Source organism: Protopterus annectens, chromosome 4.part0, assembly GCF_019279795.1.
Source record: "Protopterus annectens isolate FY-2018-M chromosome 4.part0, PAN1.0, whole genome shotgun sequence".
Classification (NCBI taxonomy): Eukaryota; Metazoa; Chordata; order Ceratodontiformes; family Protopteridae; genus Protopterus; species Protopterus annectens.
Window position 1 is genome coordinate 630,729,626 of NC_056733.1, and position 26,581 is coordinate 630,756,206.

At 43.2% G+C, this 26,581-nt stretch overlaps 1 protein-coding gene across 1 annotated transcript in view; it reads left to right on the plus strand.

Moving 5' to 3' along the window:
• Positions 1–26,581, plus strand: part of ZCCHC8 (zinc finger CCHC-type containing 8) — a 1,340,563-nt gene that overhangs the window by 212,152 nt on the left and 1,101,830 nt on the right. The window contains 1 exon segment of the mRNA XM_044068587.1: positions 17,115–17,192. Coding sequence (XP_043924522.1) covers positions 17,115–17,192 — 78 coding nt within the window.

Below are 26,581 nucleotides of genomic sequence, written 5' to 3' on the forward strand. Positions count from 1 at the left end.
GCTGGCCTTGTTCAAGAGAAATCTTGACCAATGGATGGGAGATCGCAAATATACCCCAGGGATTACCTCAGTGTCACTGCTTGACAGAGGCACAGCAAAATAATGGGCATAGTTAAAGGGGTGGCGAAAGCCACAAAACTCTGGGCTAGGCTTATAAATGCCCTTGGGCAGATAGCCTAGTATGAACCTATGCCAATGCGCAAAGCCTGTTTCTTGTCAACTTTCTAAATTTTGCAAGACTGTTCCTACGCTAAGAGGTTGAGGATGGCTGCGTAGCCCTAAATCACTGATGCTGTTGATTTGACTAGAAAGATATTTTCCCATTTAAGTGTCATTTGTTGATGTTGCCTTTATTGTCACTGATGGGTCGAATCCGATGCGTTGGATCCGTCTCTGCCTATTCCAAAGCTCGAGGACTTAAGCAAAGCTTGTGGGCCCCCTTCCCTACCCCACAGTACAGTTCCCTGACTTCTTCAGATCTTGTTTGCAGTGCTGTGAAGAGGTTCTTCAAGTAAGCTCTGGGCTAAGTCTTCACATTTTTTTTTACTAATTTCTTTAATCAATTACCTAGTAATTTACCAGTTTATTTTTTTTTGGTATTGTTTGTATAGTTTGAAATCCCCATCTACCTTTCAGTAGTTTAGAACTGATCTATTTCCTTTCTTGCCCTTTGAGTTACTGCTCGGGTTTATATATATATATATATATATATATATATATATATATATATATATATATATATATATATTTGAGTAGTCAACTAGAGTCTGTTTTAGAGAACTTCTCCCTCTCCATCCCAAAGTCAGTTTTAGAGGACTTTCCTTTCCCTTCTACTGCATCTAAAAGATGGGCGTAAGAACCCCTTTCTCTGAGGCTATTTCTTCTTCCGATCCCTCCTGTCCTCTGTCGGACAAGTCTGAGAGGTTTGAGAAGCGGCACTTTTTCGTCTTCGAAAGCTTTGTCTGGGCAAATAGCCAAACTGCCTATAATGTCTGCTTTGACAGTTCCTACAGAGCAAACGGCTTCTGTGGATCTGGGAACCTCCTCAAATCAGTCAAAGCCATTGGATGGATCTGAAATCGTCCTCGGAGTCTGCTTAGAAGTCCACTTTGCCTATGAAGTTTTGCTATCGGAGCCAATCTCCATCTTTAGAACTCATTACGTCCTGGCTCCCATCACCTTTTCCCACCAGATCCGGATCCCCATCGTCCACTAGGAGCCCTTGGATGAAGATGTGGATAGGATGGTGCAGGGGATTCTCAAAACACACCTGCTTTGGCCAAGCTTCTTTTGGATCCAAACCCAAAGGAATTGGATCTACTTCTCCTCTAATCAGTCCTTCAGTATTGGAGCTGGAAGACTCCAACATCCAGCTATTGTCTATTGTTCCGGGACCTCTCACTTACTCAGATCCTATGTCTGCCCTGAGTGTCTCTGCCTAGTCGGAGCAGGAGATTGCTGGGAGCTGACACAACAGTCGGGTCCTCTGAGTGGGATTGGATCCCTTCAGATCCGAATCTCTCTCTTGGGGCATTGGCGCAGGTGGGCTCTGCTCCCACCTCTTCTTGAGAGCTTCCTTCCCCTGCTCTGGGGACTCAAGTCTGCTCCAACTTCTATGTTTTCTGGTTCAGGGAGTTCATCGGTGCAAGGAAGGTCTTACTTTGAAGTTATGAGGAGGGTAATGACTGCTCCGCAGTCTGAGGCACAACCTCCCTCTGACCTTCCTCCCTGTATGTCACAGGTGTCTTTACTTCATCTCCCCTATCCACAGGACCGTAGAGATTCAAGGCCTCAGGATGTCCCACAGGCCCCCCCCCCCTGAAACTTTCCCAGAGTATTCAACTGCGGAAGTTCCTTGGAAGAGACCATGCAAGCGGAAGCATTTGGATTCCGACCTCGAAGCAGAAGGATCCCATGGTCACATCTTGAGGATATCTCCTTTGGAGACATCCTGGAGATTCCGAAATAGGGATAAGATTCTGCACAAGGATTTATCACAGGCAAGCATGGGAAGTGGACGCCCTATCTTTCAGCTGGAAAAACCTGTCGGTATATGCCTTTCCCCTCTGCCTCTCCTACCCAAGGTACTCCTAAAGGTCAAACAGGAGAAGTCAAAGATGATGCTGATTGCCCCAGAGTGGCCCCGCCAGTACTGGTATCCAATACTAAGGAGCTCATCTCAATGCCCAGCTTTGACCTTACCAAAAATACCTCGTCTACTGTCCCAGCAAAACAATCAAACCCTGCACAGCCAACTCAGGAGTTTAAACCTGGCAGCGTGGCGGATAATGTAGTTATGCAAAACACACCTCTCTGTAAAGCTGTGATGAATGTAATTTTGGAAGCCGGAAGGCCTAGTACTAGAAAATCTTATGCTGGAAAATGGAAGAGATTCTGTGCTTGGATCCAGGCACAAGGAACTGATACAGCTGTGCCAAATATTCCTCAGATTTTGCAATACTTAACTGAGCTGCTGGACAAAGGCCTATCTTACTCATCTATTAAAATTCATGCCTCTGCCATTTTGGCTCATTACAATGCAGAGCCACCAATCTTTTCTCATCCCTTATTAAAGCAGTACCTCAGAGGGGCCAAAAAGTTAAGGCCTCCAAGGAGATCATCAATGCCTGCATGGGACCTCAACTATGTCTTTGAAAAACTCATCCTGCCTCCTTTTGAGCCAGCTGCTACTGCTTATATAAAGTGTTTATCATGGAAAACCGCTATGCTCCTAGCAATAACTTGTGCAAGACGAGTTTCAGAGCTACAGGCACTCATGGCTGTAGAACCTTTTATCATTTTTTATCCAGACAGGGTCTCTGAGGACAAACCCAACATTTATGCCTGAGGTGGTGTCCAGTGTGGCTCTTAACCAAACTATTCACCTGCCAACTTTTATCCAAATCCACAGAACAAGGGGGAGAGAATTCTGCATTCTTTGGGCGTACACAGCTTAGATTCTACTTGGACAGAACCAACGTTTTCAGAAAGATAGAGCAATTACAAGTGTCCTATGCTGCAGGATCACAAAGAAAGGCCATCTCAAAGCAGACTATTTCAAAGTGGATAGGCTACTGCATTCGTTTCTGCTATGTACTCCATGGCAAACCAGTGCCTAAGGGCATTAGGCCACATTCAACCAGAGCTGCAGCCACTTCAGCAGTCTTTCTCAGGGGAGTACCAACCAAGGACATTTTAGAGGCTGCTACTTGGAGTTCAGTGCACACCTTTACAAAGCACTATCATCTACCACTCTACTCTAAATCCAGGGCAGGTTTGCCACTGCAGTTCTGCGGGCCTCATAGCCGCTCCCAATGCTGTTTAGCTCCAGCCTCCCATCCATAGCTTTGGGACTCTACCCAAATGTAATGACTGCAACAGCAAAACACTAAGAACATAGTACAGTTGTGTACACTTACCATAAATGCAGATGTTAGAGTGTATTCACTGTTGCAGTCTAGGTTACCCACCCGCCATCCCCCTTTTCTTCTGATGGAACCTATGTGGTGTATTTGCTTGTAGATGAAGGTAAAATTTATATTGGTGCATGTATTTATATATACATAAATGTTGGCTACTCTTTTAGGGGGCACCTGACATCTGGGGCAAGAAAAACTAAAGAAAATTGCGTCAGCTGCATCTTTTATACCCCTGACGACCTGACGTCAGGGAAGGGGCGACGGTGGCCAACGCAGGACCCAGGAATTTGGAATTCAGGCCGACTGAGGGCAACCTGCCAGCAGGATTACCCAAATGTAATGACTGCAACAGTCAATACACTCGAAAATCTACATTTGTGGTAAGTGTACACAACTGTACTTTTTCGTTAATGTGTCATTTGTTTCTTGTGCCTTCTAAATTGACATTGCTACAGTTTCACGTTATCAAAAATTCTGCTCTCTCCCATGAAATAACATTGGCTTGGGTGGACCCAGTTTAACATACCTCCAGTGTTGTGTAAGGTAGTTTTTAAATACTTTGCTTAACACTGGTATGATTTTTAGAACAGTAGAAGGGGATGTTTGCTTTCTTTCATTGACAAAATCACAGCTCTTTACCTTGATTGAAATAACTTGTCTTTTTGGATAGTTAACCAGACCCATATTCAAATAATTGGGTGACACTTTCCAGACCTCAGTGGGAATGTTATTTGTACCAGGTGACATGCCTGGCGACTGGTCCTAAAAAATCTTCCCCCTTTTAATTTTTGCCAGAGTCACCTCTTCTGTTGGTTCAGTGCTGTTACTGGTAACTTCAGGGCTTCATCCTTGGGTAGATATGATTCCTTTAATACTCATGATATTTTTTTCCAGCTTTCTTGGGCATTTTCCTTGTGACATTACACTAAGTACTGTGTGTTGCTGTTTCTGTTTTTTTTCTTAGATATGCTACCAGAGACTTAAATGTTTCAGAAGTATTTTCAAAGTATATCCCCTCACCTTCACTCTTAGAAAAAGCTTCATTTCCACCCTAAACCATCTGAGCATTTTACTTAACACTTCTTAGTTTCTGTTTTCAGAGCTCAACTCCCCTGTCCTTAAGTGCAGCCTCCTAAATCTAACATTGCTGATATTTCCTTGTCATCTCATCTCTTTTTAGCTTGGGGTGTAAAATAATATTTTCATAAACTTTAAGTCATAGAATTGTGTACTGATAGTAAAAACTGTCTTTCGGCTTTTCCCGCTTAGGGGTCACCACAGTGGAACTCCAGCCCGATAATTGGCAGTGAATTTTTACTTTGTTGAGTTGGCAGCCCGGTGCCCAACCTTGAAAGAAGGCACACCCACACACGCTCTCACCTACCTGCATGTCTTTAAATTCACTCTACCACGGGGAGGACATGCAGACTCCTCACAGAAGGCGCACCAGCCAAGAATCGGACTGGAGAGCCTCTTGCTGTGGGGCAACAACGCTAACCACTGTGCCTCTATCACCATAAAATTGCCTACAGTGTCTCTATCACCAAAATATTAAACTTGGCTTTTTCTAATAAAATGCAAGAGCTTACTTTTCCATAACTCTTGGATCCTAGTACTAAAGTGAAGAGAGGTGAATGATCTTGTATCAGAAGTCCTGGGATTGCTTCCTTCACTAAAGTTGCTTTATAAAATACCATTTGTTTTGTAAACTTGTTTGTTTAAATATTCACATTTTAATGTGTAAGATGGATTTGCAAACATGACTTGAAACAAAAACTCTTAAGGGTCCATTCTTACTGTTTTACATGTCTTCTTTTAAACAATTTTTATTCACTCAAGCATTACACAAATTGATCAGTTCCTGCCTTTACTTAATCCTTTCTACTGAGTGTATTATCGCAAATTCCAGTATTTCTATGAAATTGCTTGTTTTCTGTAAAACTCGCCTCCATTTCTTTTATCTCCTTTACATTATTCCCGATCTCCATTACATTGGATATAGATTTTATTTCCATTTTCTTGTAATTGCTTTTTTCTTCGCAGCCAGTAGCATTAAATTTCGTGTTTAGGCAGAAGGGATCCTATATTGCATATCAAAATGCTTTCCTTAGTTAAAACCACTTTGATGTCATGTGGTCCTATCTCGCTTACATTCTTACTCATGGGTTCGGAGCCGAACATAGGCTGCGACTCGGCCAACTTATTTATTCTAGCACGAAGTCTGTAATTGGCTGGGCTAACCTGGTATCCCATGTTGCACTGCTCCCTAACTCCAGATCTCGTTTGCCGCTCGTGTAGCTAGGACGTGGTCTCGCTTGGCTGTGGCCAAGTAGCTCAAAACTTCTTTTTTCACTTATTTGGTGGTGTTTTTCACAAAAAGCAATTTTAATAGCTAGTTGTTGTTTAGCGTGTTTTTGTGGTGAGTTTTTTTTGGTATCCCTCTGTTCCCATGGGCTAGGCCCATTTAAATTAGAGGACCTAGTCCTCCTTCTGTTGCTTGTTTTCTTAAATTTTCCTGTGCTTAAAACAAGTGGGGTTTCTCGCTTGTGTGTGTGTGTGTGTGTGTGTGTGGGGGGGGTCATCTCTGGAATCGTTTAACTTAGAGATTCTTGTCAGTGGTTGTTAGCGGTGGTTCCCGCTTTAACCGTTGTGGCCTAAGGTCCTGTTTTGAATTTGTATTGTGTGCTTAGCTTATGTCTAAGGAGCAAAAGGAACATAAACCCTCTGGGTTTAAGAAATGTTCTAAATGCAGCTACAAGATGTCCATAACTGGACATTCGGTTTGTGTATACTGTCTGGGGGCTATACATTTGCAAGAGTCCTGTAGCTTTTGTCACGCCTTCAGTCCGAGGGTGCTACAGGAAAGAAAAAATAAACTGACACTGAAGGGTCTTCTGAAGCCTTCCTTTGAGGAGTCCTTGGACTATTCCTCTGGTTCACAATCTAAAGCAAAGTCCTCTAAGGCTAAGAAAAGATCTCCGGCTCCATTTGTATCTTCGGCGCCTCCGGAGAAGTCTACCAAATTGGATTCTACCTCCTCTGCTCCCTTGTCCTCGGGGCCGCAGGAGGTAGCTGTGGTTCTTGAATCTGCTTCGGCTCCAATTTTGTTAGAGCCCATTCGGAGCCGGTCTCCTAGTGTTAGACGTGGGTCCCCAGATAGATTAGTCACCTTCTTTCTCCTCCAAATCCTCCAGACTCTCTGATTTGGATGTGGATAGGGTGGTCCAGAGGCTCCTGCAGTCGCCTGTGTTGGCTAAACTTTTTTCGGCTCCGACCCAGTCCCGATGAGTGCACCGATGTTTCCTCTTCCGAGCACATCCTTTTCTTTGGAGCCGGAGTGTTCGGCTCCGGGTGATGTTCTGCCGGTGCCTCTTAAGGCATTATCGGTGCAGACTTTGGCTCCTACCATGTCTGCTCCGTCCTCTGGTTTTGGAACCCGGGTTTCCTCAGTCGGGCCCAAGGGGGATACTTCGGGACTCATGTCAGTTCCAAGCCTCCAATTGGCGCTTCCGCACGAGGAACTTCGGCTTCGGTCGTGGCCTCCGAGGTTGGCCAGTCCTCTGATTCGGGGGGACCCGCATTCGAGGCCATGAGGAGCGCACTGGCCATATCTTCAGTGACCTCACCCGGATCGGTCATTCCGTCCACTTCCATACTGGCTAGAGCCTCTGATGTCCCCCTATCAGTTGATGGCGGAGCCCCAAGGTCTGGGGCTACCCCCATGAGCGGTCCCCAACTTTGAGGGCCCCTCAGAGTCTGTGCCTGAGGAGCCCCCAAGGAAGAAGCTGTGCAAGAGGAAGCACATAGACTCCCAGGACGAGTCTCTCACTTCTGATACCGACCTCGAAGAGTCTGAGGGGTCCCCCAAGTAGTCCACCAATGACATCTCCGACATCCTGTAGATTTTGAGGCAGAGAGGTGGCTGGTCGTCCAAAACCCCCTCTGAGGAGGAATCTGTATTCAAGGCCTTTGGGGCTCAACCCTCCGCCTCCTGGGTGTCTACCACCCTTCAATGAACTCCTAGATTTGATCTGTCGAAGGGTGTGGGAGACTCCTGACTCTGTGGAACCTGTACCAAGCTGCCTTATTAAATTTCTTTCAGCTACCCCTGGGAAAGAGTTAATGTCCAAAGGGGTTTCTGTGGATGCCATGGTGGTGGCGGTGGCCACTCGACAGGAAGTAGCCAAGTCTTCCTCCTCCGTCCATCCTCCTAACGAATCCAGGAGTATGGATTGGTACGGGAAGCGTACCCTCTCTTCAGCGACCTTCACACTTTAGTCTCTGAACTACCTGTGTCATTTTACTTGGCTCCAGAGAGATCTCCATAAAGAGTTAGATACTTTGACAGATAACATACCTGAGGCGTTAACGCAGACTGTTAACGCCCAGCTGTCTACCCTTGGCTCGATTGTCAACTTGTCCATGAGGCTCATATCTTATGCAGCCGAAGGAGCGAGCAGGGCAGCTAGTTCAGGTATGGCCCTCAGGAGGCAAGCCTGGATGCGCCTGTGTCACTTCACGGAGGCCTTCAAGTCTTCCTTCACTGACTCACCCTTTGATGGGTCCTCACTCTTTGGGACCAAAGTGGAAGACACCCTCACCAGATGCGAGCAAGAGTGGAAGACCCTGTCTGCCGTTTGGGTCCGTTTTTCCCTTTCATCTAGGCCTTACCCCAAGGCTCAGAGGAGGGAAAATGTGGTTCAAAAAGTCACAGAAATCTTTCCCTGCCGCTCAAGGTGAGTCCCCCTCCAGAGGCAGAGGAGGGGGAGACTATTCTGGAAGACGCCACCCTAGGGTCAGAGGAGGCCCTTGCAATTCGGGAGACCATGATTCCTTTTGCGGGCCCCCTTATCGTCCCTGATGTATTGCCCGACTGCTGTCTTCCAGCGCCAGTCGGGGGCCGCATTTGGTTGTACCCGGAAGCCTGGGCAAGTATCGCTCAGGATCGATGGGTGCTTCGAATAGTTACCGGGGGTTATTCCATCCCCTTGTTATCAGACTCCCTGCCAGCCAAGAGAATCCCAGACGTTCCACCCAGTCAAAGGGATCACGCAACACTAGAAATTTCAAAGTTGCTGGAAAAAGGAGTCATCCAACCTGTCCCCTCAGACCAGATCGGATTAGGGACTTACTCCAGACTCTCTTGGTGCCAAAAAAAAAAACAGGGGACCTGAGGCCCATCCTGGATCTCAGCCGTCTAAATTGCTATGTTCTGAAGTCTAAGTTCCGAATGGTCACCCTTCAGTCTATTTTTCTGTTACTGGGTAAAGTATGGATGTGCTCCATCGACTTAAAGGATGCTTACTACCATATCAAAATGGACAGGGCATCCAGGAGTCACTTACGCTTCCAGCTGGGAGCCAGTCATTTCCAATGTTGTGCCCTGCCCTTTGGTCTCACCACAGCCCCCAGGGTGTTCACCAAGTGTCTGGCAGTGGTGACAGTTCACCTGAGACGTCAAGGATTCCAAGTGTTTCCATACCTGAACGACTGGCTCTTCACCGCCCCCACCAGGCATCTTTTCATTCAGGCCAGGGAAACTACTATTGCCCTTTGCCATCAACTAGGAATTACCTTGAACTGGGGAAAGTCTGCATTGCTGCCCTCACAGCGTGTTACATTTCTAGACGGAGAGCTGGACACCGTCCATATGCGGGTGTTCCTGTCCCAAGAAAGGATAGAAGTGTTGCAGGGTCAGGTTCGTGCGTTGTTACCCCTCAAGAAGGTTCAGGCCAGATGGGTTCTACAGCTCCTGGGATCCATGGCAGCAACCATCATGTTAGTACCCCTAGCCAGATTACACATGAGGCTTCTGCAGTGGCTCCTCTCTGCCCAATGGTCCTTTCAGAAGCTTCTCCTGTCTCATTTGATCCTAATCACCGATCGGTGCAAACAGGACCTCTGTTGGTGGCTATGCACCTCCAACTTGAACACAGGGAATCCGTTTACTCCTATGCCACCAGTTGCCACGGTGACCACAGACCACTCCCAGATGGGGTGGGGGGGCATTATCTTGGCAGGATGGTCCAAGGCACGTGGCAAGATCACAAGGTACATCTGCACATCAGTGTTCTAGAGATGGGAGCGTTGTTACTGGCGTTGTGGTCATTGCAGAGCTCTCTCCCTCTAGGAACGATTGCTATTCACTTGGACGACATGTCCGTGGTGTGGTACCTGAACAAGCAAGGGGGAACCAGATCCTGTCCCCTATGCAGAGAGGCCGTGTGAGTGTAGCAGTGGGCAGTGTCTTCCCAACGGTTCCTAGTGGCAACTCACATTCCGGGGAAGGCCAATGTGATAGCGGACAGGCTAAGCAGATCTATTCTGATGCCTTTATGAGTGGTCCCTGAACCGCCGAATTGTGGAACAGATTTTCAACAGGTGGGGCCAGCCTTGCGATCTTTTTGCCAATCCCCACAATGCCAAGTGAAGCAACTACTTCACTCTGATCCCCCCCACAGGGGGTCTCACCCAGGGACACTCTAGTCCACGATTGTCCCCCGGTCTGCTCTATGCTTTCCCTCAGTTTCCTCTACTACCAAGAGTGAGTCAGAAAGCCATTTCCTTGGGAAGCAAGATGATTCTAATTGCCCCACACTGGCCTCGCCAAGTCTGGTCGTCCTTTCTTCATCAATATGCAGTGGACAGTCCTTGGATTCTGGACCCAGCACCAGACCTGCTGACACATGTCGGGACAGTCCCATCCCTCCCTGCGGACCCTCCGGTTGACAGCCTGGCTACTCCACTTCCATCCTTAGTCAGACTTCATCGCTTTTCACCTCGGGTGGTACACATTTTATCTTCTCATAAATCTTCTACCAGGAAGATTTATTCCAGCAAGTGGAAAAGATTTTCTATTTGGGCTCAGGCCCAGGGACTGGATCCTTTCACTGCCCCCATCCTTGCTGTCTTAGACTTTTTATCCACACTCTTTTAGCAGGGTTTTGCTCCTGCGACCGTTAAGGTCCAGCTGGCCGCTATTTCTAATTTTCATATCTCTTACGAACCTTCTCTCATGGCTCATAAACTATGTAAGGCCTTTTTGAGGGGCACCTTGTTACTACGGCCTCCTGTGTCAGAACCCATCATGCCATGGGATTTAAATTTGGTCTTAAAAGCACTGACTTTATCACCGTTGGAGCCAGCTGCCACCTGTGAATTAAAATTTCTGTCTTGGAAGACTGCATTCTTAATAGCGATCACATCAGCCAGACGGGTGTCGGAGATTCAAGCGTTGTCCATCAAATCCCTGTATTTAATCTTTCATAAGGACAGGGTTTCCTTGAGACCTAATCCGTCCTTTCTTCCCAAAGTAACCTCTGCCGTTAATCTCAATCAGTCCATTGAGCTGCCAGTTTTCTTCCCCCAATTTTCCAACAAGGCAGAGTTTAAATTTCATCAGTTGGATGTACACAGGCAGCTTCGGTTTTACTTACACAGGACTAAACAACTTCGTAAGTCTGACCAACTGTTCGTATCGTTTTCAGAAAATAGAAAGGTTCCCCTATTTCTAAGATTATAATTTCCAGATGGATTTCTGATTGCATCTCCTATGTTTATTCGTCAGCAGGCAGAAGTTTACCTTTTCCGGTCAAGGCTCACTCCATCAGGGCTGTTTTCGCTTCTGTAGCTTATCATTCCAGGCTATCTTTGGATGAAATTTGTGCTGCGGCCACGTAGGCTTCTCCCCACACCTTTATTACTCATTACAAATTAGACTTTGCTTCTAGGGGCCGGGCTTCCTTTGGTTCCACTGTTCTCAGGAGTATCTTCCATTGAGCCTCCTAGGATAGAGGTGCTGGGGATGCTGTCCTGTGAGTAAGAATGTAGGCGAGATAGGACCACATAACATCTAGAAGTTACGTACTCACCATAACGTTTGATGTATGTGGTCCATTTCGCCTCACATTCTTACGTTCCCTCCCACCTGATCCCCTTCCTGGAGTATTTGGAGGCGACATTGGTTTCAGTACTCTTCGGTATTGGTTGTTTTTTTCTTTGCTACCATTGATAGTGTTCTACTTTACTGAACTGTGGTTGTGCATGAGGTGTGATTATGGATTGCTGCAAACTAGATCTGAAGTTAGGGAGCAGTGCAACATGGGATGCCAGGTTAGCCCAGCCAATTAGAGACTTTGTGCTAGAATAAATAAGTTGGCCGAGTGGCTCTGAACCCGTGAGTAAGAATGTGAGGCAAGATGGACCACATGCATCAAACGTTATGGTGAGTACATAACTTATAGTTCCACAATTTTTCCTTCAAAGTAGTCTGTGGGGAATTTTCATAATTTGCCAACTGGTTACATTCCCAAAAATTACACATCTCTCTCCCCCGTTTTATATCCAGCATTTGTTCTTTACCTGTGGAATAGTCCTCTGGGGAGTGCTTGGTACTTCGTGTATGTAAATATGTATGCAAGCACTTCCGTGCTAAAATTCTTTTTCATACATAAGCATTATACATTTCCTTATATTGTTTGTAAATTCTTTCTGTTCTCGCTTCCTAATCTTTTCTAACCCTTTGAACTTCCAAGATGGCTGCATACTTGTCCACTTAAATTCAGCTCTCCCAGTATGAAAACAGAAACTGAAAAAGGGCGGTGATATGGTTTGCTTGGGTAAAATTAATTTACTAAGTACACTGCCTGGATAAAGGTAAAAAAGAAATTTAGAGAACCAGAAAGAACATCTTTTCTGACCTTCTCTGATTCTTATAGTTTTCAAGTAGTACTTAGTACACCCTATTAATCCCTTTTTAATGACCGCTTTTGTTTGACTTGTTTAAAACCTCTACTAGAGCTGGTCTTTCATTCAGCACTTCCTCATCCCTTTCTGTTTGTCAGTACCGAGTTATCAATCTCAGATAGGAAAGGCAGACTCTAACTTGTAGTACAAACTTCTGCATAGCCTCATCCCACTGTTACCTTTTCCCATAAGGTGTTTGGCTCTCTTGCTAACTTTCTCCGATAATTCAAGCATAAGTATTGGAAGCAATCTCTTGCCCATTTTCTATACTCCTACAAGCAGAAATCCCTATTGAGTTCTCTATTTTCTCACTGCCTTGGTTATTAAAATGCATTCTCCTACTTTAAATATCCATATGGCATTTTATCCTCATCATCTGCTCCTTAAGGAATTGCATCTGAAATGCTAGCGTCATCTTTTTCTCTCTCAAAATCTACCCCCACCTGTATCCCACATACAGTCATTATTTAAGTGGTTTGTAACCTTCTGCTTGAGTTGTGCATGTGAGCTTTTAACTGTGATTCTCTAGGGTACCCTCCTTCAGATCACCTTGTTCTGTGGGGAAAGTCCGCTTAATTCCCCTTAACACTTGCTCTCCTCCTCCTTTTATTTTTTTACAATTTCTTCTCTATGTACAAACATTTTATCTAACCTGTATTTATAGCTAGAGGTGCTAAAAGCATTTTAATGATTATTGATACAGATAGAGACAATTAAGAGCTTCAAGTTTCTCTGTTTTGTATTGTGTTTTGTTTAGTTTGTTCTCACATACTCTTAGTTGCTGTAGCAGTCCTTATTGTGGCCCCCATGAGTGTGGGTTTTGCTAAAACAAGTCCTGCATTTTCTTTTAATTACTTTTTTCTTCGCATCTAGTAGCATTAAATTTGGTGTTTTGGCAGTAGGGATCCTATATTCCAGATCAAAATGCTTTCCTTAGTTAAAACCTTTTGGTTCCACAACTTTCCCGTCAAAGTAATGTAGTTTGCACTGTAGCCTTTGTTTCATCTTCATTTGTTTCTCAGACTTGAAACCATTTCAAGACTGTTGTACAATACCAAAATGCCCTTTTCCAGGTTTATCGAGTACAAAATTAATATATGTAAATAAAACTAATTTTCTTTCTTGCCATTCTGGTTACAGCTCTGAATTTATGAATCTCTTATTTTTTTCTTTACCACCAGCTGTATCTGTAAAGTAGATTTTGATGTACCTGCTCTGGGCCAGTAATCCAAGGAACCCGAATCTACGCCATTGACACCGGTAAAGGACGTTCACTTGGAACAAAGATAGGAGAGACAGGGTTTCCAGGTGCAGCTCTCTTCAAGCACAATTTCAATTAAGACCACACAGGGAACACACTCAGTCTGGTGTCTGGGTTTCTCTCTGTCTCTCTCCAGGCCCCCAGTAAGACTCCCCACTGGTACAGCTATAGAGTTGATTCATCCGCTGTGTGTCCTAGGCGAAGTCCTCCACCACCCTGTCTGTGAAACCAGTGCTCTGTGGCCCCTGCACCAAATAGCTGACACACACACACACACTTTGAGTTTTGATTTTCAGACACGGAACACCTGAGAGAGGTTGGCACAGATTTATAGCTATGAACCCAGACTGTAAGGTAGTTACTGCCACCAGGGCACTCCAAAGCCAGTTACTCTCAGGCTCTTACAAGGGTACCCAATTATACTGAGTAAAATTGATATTCATACAAATGGTAATACTGACCAAACAGCAAGGCTTTCAGGAGCAGCCACAGTGTCACCAAATAAATATTCCAAAGACGCATCTGGAGCATTTCTTCCCGGGCCTCCGCTGAAAACAGGCTCTGTGGAACCTAGTCGGACATTCCCGGTCAACAAATGTTAAATAAATAAAATAAAAATAAAATAAATATAAGTGCTTTCAAAGGTTAAATTCTCTAAAGGTCCAACCACAGTGAAAAGTTTAAATACATTTACTAGTAAGTAATAACATGAAAATACTGAAATTGTATTTATAATAAATGCCAGAGTTTCAATCACAAGAAATATTAAAAGTAACACAAATGAATAGTTTCACACAGATACAGAAAAACAGTATTTGACTAATCTCACTATATTTCCTGACTAATCTAAAGAATTACTGTTCCATGGTTACTTACCAAAGCAAGGCAAGATGAAGTAGGTGAAATAATCCTTATATGTCCGGTTTCAAAAACAAACTGTCCCCAAGACTTCTGTCTCATCTAGTATTAAAACATCGTTTCAGTGCTTGATTACAGAATGACATCACATCTGATCGTCTGGCTTCTGGTTTCCATACTTACCCCCCCTTTTCTAGAAATTGAACCAGAATTCCGAACGTATGTGTTACTGTACACATGCAGCTTTGCTGAGATGTGTTATAGCATCTGAAAGCCATAAAGCCATTTCAGCACTTACATCTTTCCAGGGTAGCAATTAGTTTGCAGCTAAGGACAGTACAGCAGGGTTCCCAGTCTTTGTTTTTACAGACATTTTGTCTCTGGCTGTAATCAGAACTGTAAGATACAGTCTTTATGGCCTCCCAGGTAATTTAATTTTAGGCTATTTTTTAAAGTTAGCTGGATTGAGATTAACCTAATCTCTTCTAGTATCTTCTGTTACAATATTAATTTCAACAGTGATAAGTCAGTCTGACTGACATACAGGTGTATTCCTTTTTTCTGTCCAGCAGGACCCACTGTTGGTACATTTTGAACACAAGCAGCTTTACAAATACATTTTCAACACAAACGCCTGTACAAATCAGTTTGATATACAAACGACATATAATTCTTTTCAAAACTGCAGCTATCTATGCTGGTATATGTTACACATCCACTGCTGTACTTCTCCCGGCATAGCTGGAAATTCCTCACATCATCGTACAAATAATGGTGGGGAAAGAGGACATCCCTATCTGTTTTTTCTTTTCAAACACAGCTTGTCCAGGGTGGGTGGTTCCTGTGGGGAGTGACATTTTTTGTTGAAGTTCCTAGCATTGAACAGCAGTACCGTTTGTTCAGGTTTAGTTTTGTTAAGTTGGAAGCTTTTGATGACTGAGATTGCTTAAAAAAGCACTATTGGGGTGGGGAAGGTATTTGCCAGTGTATGTGAGCCTTGCTGAGGTAGGTGCTGATCATCCTGGTAAAGCATTTAATATAGTCTACCATCTCTCCTCAGATTGATGTATATTTGACACCTCACTGAATGACAGCAGAAGCAAAGCCAGTTGTTGATATTTTATTCCTATTGAGGCATCATTTTCTGAGAATGTGGAATGCTGAGCAAAACTAGATTTATACCTGTCTTAGTCACACATACATTCTGAAGAACTCCACAATGTTTATCATGTAGTCCAGGGAAATTGGTTTACTCCAAAGGTATAGTATGACTTTTTTCCTTATGTCTCTTAGTGGTGTAATGACTTGAGTGCATGTGTGATGTGGTGAATCCTGGCACATAACTAGGGGAACTAATAGTGAACCTCTCCTTACTTAGCTTGGTGAGGTTTGTATCAGTTTGTCTCACTATGAAGTCACCTGTGACTAGGATGTCGGGCTGTGTTTAGGTTTGCATTATGGTCTCTTGATTTGCAATGCTGACGGCCTTAAATGTATATTTTGTGGTTGCTGTTGCCCAAGATGAATGTTTGTGAGGTTGCTGTGTAGGTTTCTTGAAATACATTTAAGAGGCCTTTGTAGTTTAGGTAGGCTACTTTTGAGAGACTCTGCATTTGTAGATTTGTGTTTGGTCTGTATTTTATGATAGGTATACTGTGGTGTTGTGTATTACTGATGCTTGTTTGCTTTTTCTAGGCTTTGAGAGCTTTGCCTCCAACATTACATGATCTATCTCACACAGTTTTAGTAGGTAGTTGGCACTAAGCATGAGGCAACTGCTACAATTGTCTCAGGATGTTGGTTTAACCAAGTTGACAACACACTGTCTCAAGTGCTGTTCCATTGTTTCAGGTGTTCCCCAATGTGGGCTGTATGGAGAAGCAGCACCTATGAGGTCTGTATAAACACTAGAGATGCTATGGTGTAGTGGAGATAATGCTGGTATCAATAAAAAAGCAAACAGCTAGACTAATCCTTTACTCTTACTGTTTTTGTTCAGATGTAATTTAATTTTGAAGAACTGAAGTGTTGTGTGCTAGTTGTACACCTGGTGTTAACTAATTTGTTTAAAGCATTAAGTTATTTTTCAAAATGAAAACATGGTAACATTCAGCATCATGAATGAAATTACTCCTTTGCTACCTTCCTTATTTATCTTCGGTTGCCTCTCTTGTCTTGATAACCAATTCCACTGCTGATCAGAAATGAGTCCGATTCTTGCCTGTTTATATTGGCGGACTGTGATCCACACAACTGTCCATATACAAATCAGTCCTCACCTCAACTGTGGGCTGGTTTGCAGTTCTGTATGGTCTTGCTCCCTGCATAGTTTCAAGTGTTCATTGCATTTCCTTTGATCTCATCCAAGAACTAGATTTTATTTGGGACCTCTGCCCTGCCCCCAGTTAAAAAGATGATAGTCAACACTCTATCTTGGTTGTTCAACTCCAGTCTTTTATCCACAGGGGAACTGAACACAGTTTGCTACTTTCTGCATTTTAAAGTTTAGTTTGTGTAGTTTGTCTTGCATTCTGCTGAAAATTAGAATGTGCACTTCTACTCCGATCCTTTGGAGAGACTGCCCGCATTGTTGCAGTATTGCGCACAGGTTGGTGGAAAGTGCTGCACAGGTAATATCTTGTTGCTGGCTGAAGGAAAGGTATAGCTATGCTGTGCTAAGGAGTGTGGGTGTTGAACGTGGTTTACTTCTACAGACCAACAGGAGATGGTGTATGTTTTTTTTTTTTTTTTTTTTGCACGTCTTCATTTCACTATTGTATTTTTTTAGTTTTAAAACCATGTTTTAAAAGTGTATTTTCTTGTGTGTTTAGCCATCCAGTGTCTTGCTTGAAGATGATCACCGACAGAATGTTTCAAGAGGAATTAAAAAAATAAAGGAAGCCTTTAACGTAAGTTATATCAAAATATTTTTAATTTGTACAGTGAGGCACCAGTCACAGCAGGAACATATTTCCTAATGAAGAAATGAGAATTTGGGGGGGTTGGCTCATTTGGATAAATTTGTATTTTGAACATTGTAACTTTTAATGCTGAGCAGCAGAAGGCTAACACACTTGCTGTTTGAGATATTTTAAGCCAGGAAGCTACTTGATTCTTGAGCCTTTCTCCAGAATTCTTTTCTGAAAATGCACTTCATTAGATTTAAATTATGTAAAAGTTTGTATTTTTTGGTGTTGGTTACAAAAATGTAAACTTTCTCTCTCTGGTAAATAATGGGGCTTGGCTGTACACTAGTGTTAGAATCAAAAGTCTGTCTGATGCTGAGTTTAATATTGCAGATTTATGAAATGTAGTTTGTTTTACAAAATATTCTAGTGTTTAAGGTCAAACAAAAAGTCCTATTAAGTGTGCAACATGGATTTAAGATGTTGAGGGTAATTGTTTACTCGTTCAAGAGCTTTTCAGTCTATATTAACAGGGAATGGCATACTGCATTGTGATGTTGCCGAGTCTATGCAAGTTATGCATATAATTTCACAGTATTTCAAAACAAAAGTGATGTACAAAATTTTTGTTAGATGGTGAGCGAGTGGCAACGTTGTGTTATGTTCTATATAAGATGCCACCGTTTGTTTATCTGTAGGTCACACAGTTTTTGTGAACTTTTAATGCATTTCGAAAATGTATAGATAGCAGTCGTAACTGCTTTTCCAAAAGTGCATTTATATCCCAGAATGTCTTCATTAGCCACAGTGTTTTAATGTCTTTTTTGCCATCATTCACTGATTGATTACACCACTCAGCTTGACACTGTTGCACTTTTTTTTTGCATTATTAATGTAAGCATAGAAATGCACTTTTTTTTTTTTTAACTTTTTATAAACGCTCCTTACTAACTCCAGTTCTGTTCACCCCTTGCTAACCATTTCACCATCATGCTTAAGTTGTCAATTTGTAGATGCTACCTTAATTTTATGAAGTCTTTACCAGGACTTCAAAATATTGGACTTTGAAAACAGTGATGAGTATACTTATTTTCTGAGGGCAGTCACGTCTCCCTTAAAGATAAGGGCATTATTAAAGGATGTAAAGGAACTCTTTTCCTAACAACTATATTCTTGTAGGAAGCAATGAGTTGAGTAATTCATCCTGGGTTGTCAATTCCAACTATGCAACTTTTGAGTGCAGTAGGGAGACTATTATTGCCTCTTTCACAGAATATTTTATCTTGCATTTATAAATGTTTTTTTATTCATTAAACTACAGCTTCTAAAATTGTGTAGGTTGCAAGTTCTGTTAGCCTAACCTTTTTGGTGACTGAAGCCTAGATGGCTGAAGCTTGGAGTACTTCTGCTTGTTTAGTCACCTATGTCACAGTAACTGGAAAACTTGATGGGGCATTTCACTTATTTATATAGTACTGAACAAGTTTTGTGAGCATTAAGTTGAAGATGATGATAAACTGTTCATAAGCATTGTTACCACAGGAAACTGAGTTAGAAGTAGCTGTAGACAGATGTCAGCCTTGGTCTGTTTAGATTTGATGTGTCCCTAGAAGTGTGTAGGTGTATTCCAATCTGTGTCTGAATTTGATTGCAACACAGAGTAAACCGAGAAAAAATACATACTGCAAAGACTCTAAACCAGTTTCAGCAGAAAAACAATTCCAGAGAAACACTCAGAAGCTGAAAGAAAAGTTGGATTTTAGCACTTTTGTTTTACCAAGTACAAGACTTCTTCAGATAAAACTGTGAAAAGTCCAAGGCAGTTAAAAAGGAAGCTTGTATAACATTCCGAGTCACATGCGAACCAAACCCTCTTTCACTCAGTTTAACGCTATGTATACCCCTATTAAAAGTCTTCACTTAATCTCTTAAATAACAGAATGTCCGACTGTTGCTGCACAACAAGAAATTCAAAGAAATCCATCTTGGAGAAAGAAAAAATATAAAAATGGACTATTGAAAGAAACCAACATTTTAAATTTTATCTTTTTAGAGCATTAAGTTTTAATAACCAGTGGAGGTGTGACCATTAACTCTGGGCCAGCTGTTGGCGTGCAAATAATGTTGCCAGAATAGCTCACGTTTTTCTAAGTACAGCTGCCATGGACCTCTCCGTTCACCTTGTGTGACTTTATCAGTCACAAATTTAAAAAAATGACCTGGAGCATCTCTGGCATATTTTGCTAATGCATTTGTTCCCTTATTGATTCTAATGTCATTTGTGTTCGTACATATGGTCCTTTAACTTGCCTTCAGTTTTACTGATGTAAAATGCTAAACAGTTTTGGTATAGAGCAGCCTATACTAAGCCACTAGTAAGACAATTAAGTTAACCTTTTAATTTAAAAGTGTGGTTGCCTATCTTGGTTTCTTTACGTACTATAATAAGTTTTACAGATAGAACAGAAGCAGTGTTTTGCTATTTTACAGTTTTTGTTTTGGAAAAGAATCACCAATACCGACATGTTTCACTGTTTTCTTTAAATTACAACTCCCGCTTATACACTGTGTGGGGTTTATCACCCAACTTGTTCATCCTCTTTCAACAGGTTCCAGAGCTTCTCCAGAATTCTTTGTCTCCGCTGTCCACAGCAAGTGGAGTATTAAAGGCTCCATTATAGCTGAAGTTTCTATAACGCATGGCCATGTTCCCCCATACCACTGTGGGGGAGAGGGTAAAAAGTGGTTCCACTGTGGAGTGTTGAGAAGCTGTGTTGTACTGGACTCATCTTGAGGAATGGAGACAAATTCCTCTCACTTATTGATGACTTCATTAAGTCATTGACCAGACTAGATGGGTAACCTCTGGCCAGGAACATAGATTTGATGTGCTCACACTCGTCCAGGAAATTTTTTGAATTGTGATACCATGCGTGCAGCTCTTAAACTGACCCTTTACCACTGTACGTTTCTGGTGGAAGTGGTGGGAACTGGAATAGTGCAAATAAGTGTTCGAAGTTTGTTTATGATGATTTTTGGATACAAATCTTTTTTGTAGTGCATCCTTAGTCAGAGAGGTCCAGATGAGCAGTAGTGGAAACGTTGGTTTCAAAGGTAAATTTGAGAGTTGGTTGGTGTTGATTAAGGTATTAGAAAAATTTTGAGAATTCATTTGTCTCCTTCCCAAATGAGAAAAATGTTATCCAAAAAACAGTTGTACGTTTTACCAAAAATTCATGTATTCTAACTTGAATGTTTTTTTTTCCCATTTCCACATGACAGTGTTTGCTACAAGTCCACCACACGCAGCTGCCATAGCAACTCCTATGGATTGTAAAAAAAATACCCATGGTCGAAAACAAAATAATTATTCTTTAAGACCATCTCTAATGTTTCAAAGGTGTTAATCTTGTGGGATGCCCTTATCATGCAAGTATTCCGTAAACCATTGTAAACAGACAGCATGGAGTATAAGATTATAAAGATCCTTTACATCCATTGATACAAAAATGAAGTTGTCATTATACTCCATTGAGTTCATTTTACTAAAGAAATCCCATCAGTCTTTACAAATGCGACTATCTTGTGTGATGAAGTACTTCAATTTTTTTGTCCAGGTATTTTGCACAGGGGTGTGTAATTGACCTTCTGGTGTCAACAATGGGTTGCATGGGGTTTTTTGGATGCACTTGTGAATGTTTGGAACCCCAGAAATCGCAGGTATAATGGGAGACTGTGCATTCAAAAAATTATATTCCTGTATATCTGCTGGTCAGTAAAAAAAATCCTTGAGGGGTATCCCTGACTTTTTGGTATGTAGTATTTGGTTCATTTAAGTAAACTTTGGTATAAAAATCACATGCCAACGGCGCATGCATCCTAATATTGTAATCTGCCGTGTCCATAATGACTAACACCCCCCCCCCCCCTCCTTTATCTGGTTTCATAAATCTCTGAGCATGATTGCAGAGTTCTTTTATGCAAAACCTTTTCACGAGGAATCATTGGGCGTTTACTAAAACGTAATGCTCTAAAAAGATAAAATTTTAAATGTTGGTCCCCTTTCAGTAGTCCATTTTTATTTTCAGTCTCCTAAATGGATTTCTTTGAATTTCTTATTGTGCAACACTAACGACCATGGGACATCGTTATTTAAGAGATTATGTGAAGACTTAATAGGGGTGTATAGCTTTTTAAGTTTGAGTGAAAGAGGGTTTGGTTCTCATGTGACTCAGGATGTTGTATAAGCTTCATTTTTAACTGGCTCGGATTTTTCACTGTTTTATCTGAAGTTTTGTACTTATTAAAATTAAATAGCTAAAATCAAACATTTCATTCAGCTTCTGAGTGTTTCCCCTGGGATGTTTTTCTGCTGGAACTGTGGTTTGGAGCCTCTGCAGTACATATTTTTTCTTGAGTTTGATCCCATCTGAAAGTGAATTTCACTTGCCTGTCTGCTTTGCTGTTTTGAAGTGACTTGTCAGATATCTCTGCTCTTTGCCCTTTATGCTTGCTGGACTGTAGCTACTCCACTATCGTAGGCAGTACCGAAATGTTAACTTTTTTGTTTCTGTTTAAAAACCGAGATGATGTACTGTGTTTTCTACTAATTCTGGTCACATTTAGAGAAACGCACCCAATAGTGTACTTGTGGGTGTGATTCTCTTCAGAAAATTTTACTTTTTGTGTGCTTATTTTTGGGTATGTGGGGGTTCATAATATTCATAATTGTGAACCTTGTACAGAATTTATAAAATGGAGAAATAGTTACAAGTCTTTTTATTGTGGTAAAAATAACAGCTTTTTTGTTTGTATTCCTGTTGGCCAAAAAGGCTAGCTGAAAAACAACTGTTGAAAAGATAAGCTTGCTTAAGAGAAAACGGTGATTCTGCCATTCATAAAGCAAACTAAACTTCTCAGTTTAGATGCCATTTGCTGCAGGTGTTCTGCTTTTGGTGAACCCATAACTGCAAAATCTTGTATTTTGTCCTTACTCTGTGTCATGTATTTTTTTTTCTAGCACATGCTTTAATGTCAAGATGTAAATTTAGGAGAGCTTGCCTCGCCCCCTGCATAGTTCATTTAATTTCCTTTCTGCTGTGTACACAGCTCTAATTTTAGTGGTTGAATTTGTCATGGGGAACCTGCTACACTGAATGTTTAAGAAGATGCAACAGTTGGGTGTTATAGCTGTTGCCAGCTCATGAGACATGACCCATCCTGGGACACGATATGCTGTTTGTAAAGTGAACTCACCATAGTGCTAGCTTTCATCGTCCATCTCTGGATCGACTGTAGAAGCTTAAATCTGGTCTTGGTTGTCGGAAGGTAACAGTGACTGAAGGTGCTGCACGGAGGGACAAGCAACAAGGGCACTTTTGAAGATTCCAGAATGATTTCAAAGCAGTGTTAGTGAGTGAAGGATTCATAAGATGGATGGGATAACTTCCTCCTTTTCCTATCTGTCCACAAGGCAGACTTGCAGATGTTCTTCTTGTTTCACTGTTGCAGTCATCACCTGTGGACAATCCCTGCTGTGGTAGCCCTCGGCTGGCCCGAATACCAGAGTCCGTGTTTTTCTGCATCTGCTGCTGTCACCTGTAGTCTGATGTCTGGTAGTCGGTGCTATAAAACAAGGCAGCCGACGCCATTACATCAGTCTCTTGCCGTGGAGTCCATAGCAGAAGCAGTTGGCAAGTGTGCCATCGGTCACTACCAGAGTTTGAATTTCGGCTGAAAACTTCTACAGCCAAGTACTCCGTTGGCTGTCTCTGCCTAAGTTAGGTCCGCAACTGCGATTCAGGCACAGGCTTCTGAGGAGTCCTCTTGCACTACTGAATCTAGACAAAAAACAATGTCTTCTCATCCGGCTACTGTTTCTCTCAGACTGGATACGTTTAGGCCTAGAAGCCGGGCCACTCCAAGAAACTCTGCCTCTAGCCACCATCTTGCTCCTGCTCCACCACCCCAAGCACAAATGCTTAAAATGGGGTAGGATCTCATTTCCCTTATCGGGGTAGTCGGGTCACAATTTCTAAAAGGAAGACACCCTTCCCCAGAATTTGACTATTCAGATTTTGAAGAGGAACAACCACCTCTGACTGCTTATGAGGATTCAGATGCAGAGGAGTCCATTCCTTCTGCCTCCCCACCAGAAGACCTTTCCTTTGGGGAAACCTTTCACACACAGGAAACCTTTCCATTGGCAATCTCAGGATTTCCCCCAGTCTAAGAAAAGACTTGGAGAGTTTCTGGACCTACCCCAGCACAGACCCCTGGCCGTCACTCCTATTTTAGAAGTGGTGGATGATATTTTCCATGAATCTAGCTTAGCCCCTGACACCCTCCCACCAGCTCCCAGTAAACCTGAAAGGTATTAGAGTATGGGATTCTTACAAATACCTGTACGGAAATCCTGCTGCAGACCCAGAGGTCATTACACAGGGACCAAAAGGAGCCAAGAATCCTGTTCCTTCTGACAAGGATTCCTGAGGTCTGGGCAGATTAGGTAAAGTATACACCTCTGCAATCTTGGGTATCAGAGCACTCAACTGTCAGTTCCATATGTTAACATAGTAACTACTTAGTTTGGAACTATTAAAACAAAAGATTTCAAGCTTTCCTGACTGTGCCAATTTGAAAGAGTTAGCAGATTTGCTGCACTCTACCTGTCAAGTGACCAGACAGTCATTACACTGTGGGTATGATGCCCTGGAAGCCTTAAGCAGGGCAGCAGTGTCAGGATCTGTCATTAGGAGACATGCATGGTGGAAGGAACACCCTCTCCCTGATCATGTCAAGTCCAAACTGATTAATGCGCCCCTGGATAAGAACTACTTGTTTGGAGTAAAAGCAGAATATGTGCTTAAAAAGATGGAAGACAAAGCAAAATCTATGCAAACAGTAAAAAAAAAATTATTTTAGGTTCAAACTTCCAGGTTCAGCAGGAACCTCCCTCTAAGCACTGCTCCTTTCCTGCACCTAGCAGACTGGACCAAGGTAAGCCCTGTAAGGACAGACCACCCAGGCCCCCCTATCCCAGGGGCAGCAGAGAACCAAACAGTGGACCACTTCTGCCCCAAAGGCAGGGAGTTTTAAGCTACCCTTATATGGCAAAAACTCAGACTCCCTCTTCCCCCCTTTGCCCACCTTTCACTCACCAAATCTCGGAGGAAGGCTCTCCCTCTGCAAAGAAAATTGGTTTTCTTTAACAGAGGACCAGTGGGTCTTGAAGATAATTTTTCAGGGATACAAATTCTCTTTCAACGAACTCCCAGTTTCAAGACTGTACCCAGACTTGCCTCCAAATCATTGGGCAGAGGCATTGAAACATGTACAAAATCTCATATCTCAGGGGCAGTAGAACCTGTCCCCTCAGATCAAGCAGGCAAGGGCTTTTATTCCAGACTATTCCTTGTTCTCAGAAAAGAGCACTTGGTGCCCCATCCTGTAACTATCCATTCTGAACACCTCCCTGGTGGTCACCAAGTTCAAAATGCTAACTTTGCAGCAGCTGCTACCTATGCTGACAAAAAATGCTTGGCTAGTGAGCCTAGACCTAAAGGATGCCCACCTCCACATCCCCAAAAGGGAATCCTGCAGGAAATTCCTGCGCTTCAGAGCAGGCTCACAACACTTTAAGTTCTCTGTCTACCCTTTGGCTTTATCTACTGCACCTAGAGTATTCACCAAATGCTTAGCCCCACCCATAGCATTTTGCGACTGAGAAATATACAGATTTACTTTTATCTGGACAACTCCCTCATTCAGGCAGAGTGCAAAGAAAAGCTGCTCCAGGGCCTTCTCTTTGTCAAAACCCTCCCAACTTCCCCTAGGGTTTCACCATCAACGAGAAGAAAGCAAAGCAAACACCCTCCAGGAAGATCATTTTCTTGGGAGCACTGCTGGACACAGCATCCCAAATGGCCTTCCTATCCCCAGAAAAGCAGAGCTTCTTGCCTCTCTATTTTACCCAGCTGGCTCCCAGAAGAGTCCCCTCACTGCGAGGAACTTCCTGCAAGCCTTGGGGTACATGGCATCTTGCATCTTTCCAATTCCTCTGGCCAGGCTTCACATGAGGAAACTTTAGTGGTATCCTAAAGAATCTTTGGTGTCAGCAGTCTCAGCCTCTAGAGACCTCTCTCCTACTGATCCCCTGTATAAGGGGCAAGTTTCTCTGGTGGGCAGGGGCCTGTGCAAAGAACAAGCGTCTTCCTTCATCCTGTGCCATACCGGCCAGACCATCACCACCGATGCCTCTGACATTGCTTGGGGTGCTCACCTAGCAGGCAGGTGCACCCAAGGTCTTTGGGATGCCCAGCACCTTCCCTTACACATCAGTCAGGAGGAAATGATGGGGTGCTCACCTAGCAGGCAGGTGCACCCAAGGTCTTTGGGATGCCCAGCACCTTCCCTTACACATCAGTCAGGAGGAAATGATGGCAGTACAAAAGGCTCTGACATCCTTCAAACCTCATCTCAGGCCGGGGGTTCTTATCAAAACCGACAACACCACAGTAATGTGGCATATCAACAAACAGGGAGGTACCCAATCTTGCTCTTTATGCAGGCTAGCCATGAACCTCTGGCTGACTGCCGCCTCCATGGGTGTACACCTAATTGCCCTGTACCTACCAGAGGTCAACAACACCCTGGCAGACCACCTAAGCAGAAACTTACTGGACACCCACGAATGGCAGCTTTGCAGAAAAATCTTTCTGCATGTCATTCAGGAGTAGGGAACTCCGGAGGTGGATCTCTTTGCTTTGCACCTCAGCCACCAGCTGAGAAAATTCTGTATCGGGGAGCATCACCGCCTAGCGTGGAAGGTAGATACCTTGACCTTCCCCTGGAACTCCCTCTTTGTGTACGCATTTCCTCCTCTGCCTCTTATTCCCAAGGTACTGATTAAGATAAGGGAGGTGAGACCAAAGGCCATCCTCATTGCTTCAGTTTGGCTCGGACAGCAGTGGCACCCCTTAATGCGCAGCCTGACATTACAGCCTCCCAGGCAGCTTCCCCTGATCTCACTTCTTGACCCAGGTGGGGGTGGGGAATGCTGCACCCAAACTTGCAGACTCTCAAACTGTCAGCATGGCTAATACTCTAAACAAAGGGCCCCTGTTAAGCAAACTGGTCCTAGACATTATCACAGAGGCCAGAAGGCCCAACACCAGAAAATCTTGCGCAGGGAAATGGAAAAGATTCTGCTCCTGGAGCCGGTCCAGAGGGGGCAGTACCTCACAACCTTCCATCTCTCTCATCTTGGACTACCTAGCAGTTACTCAGTAGTGACCTCTCCTTCTCTTCTATTAAAATCCATGCCTCAACCAGGCCATACATCTATCCACCTTCTTTCCTAACCCACAAAACAAGGGGGAAAGAATTCTGCA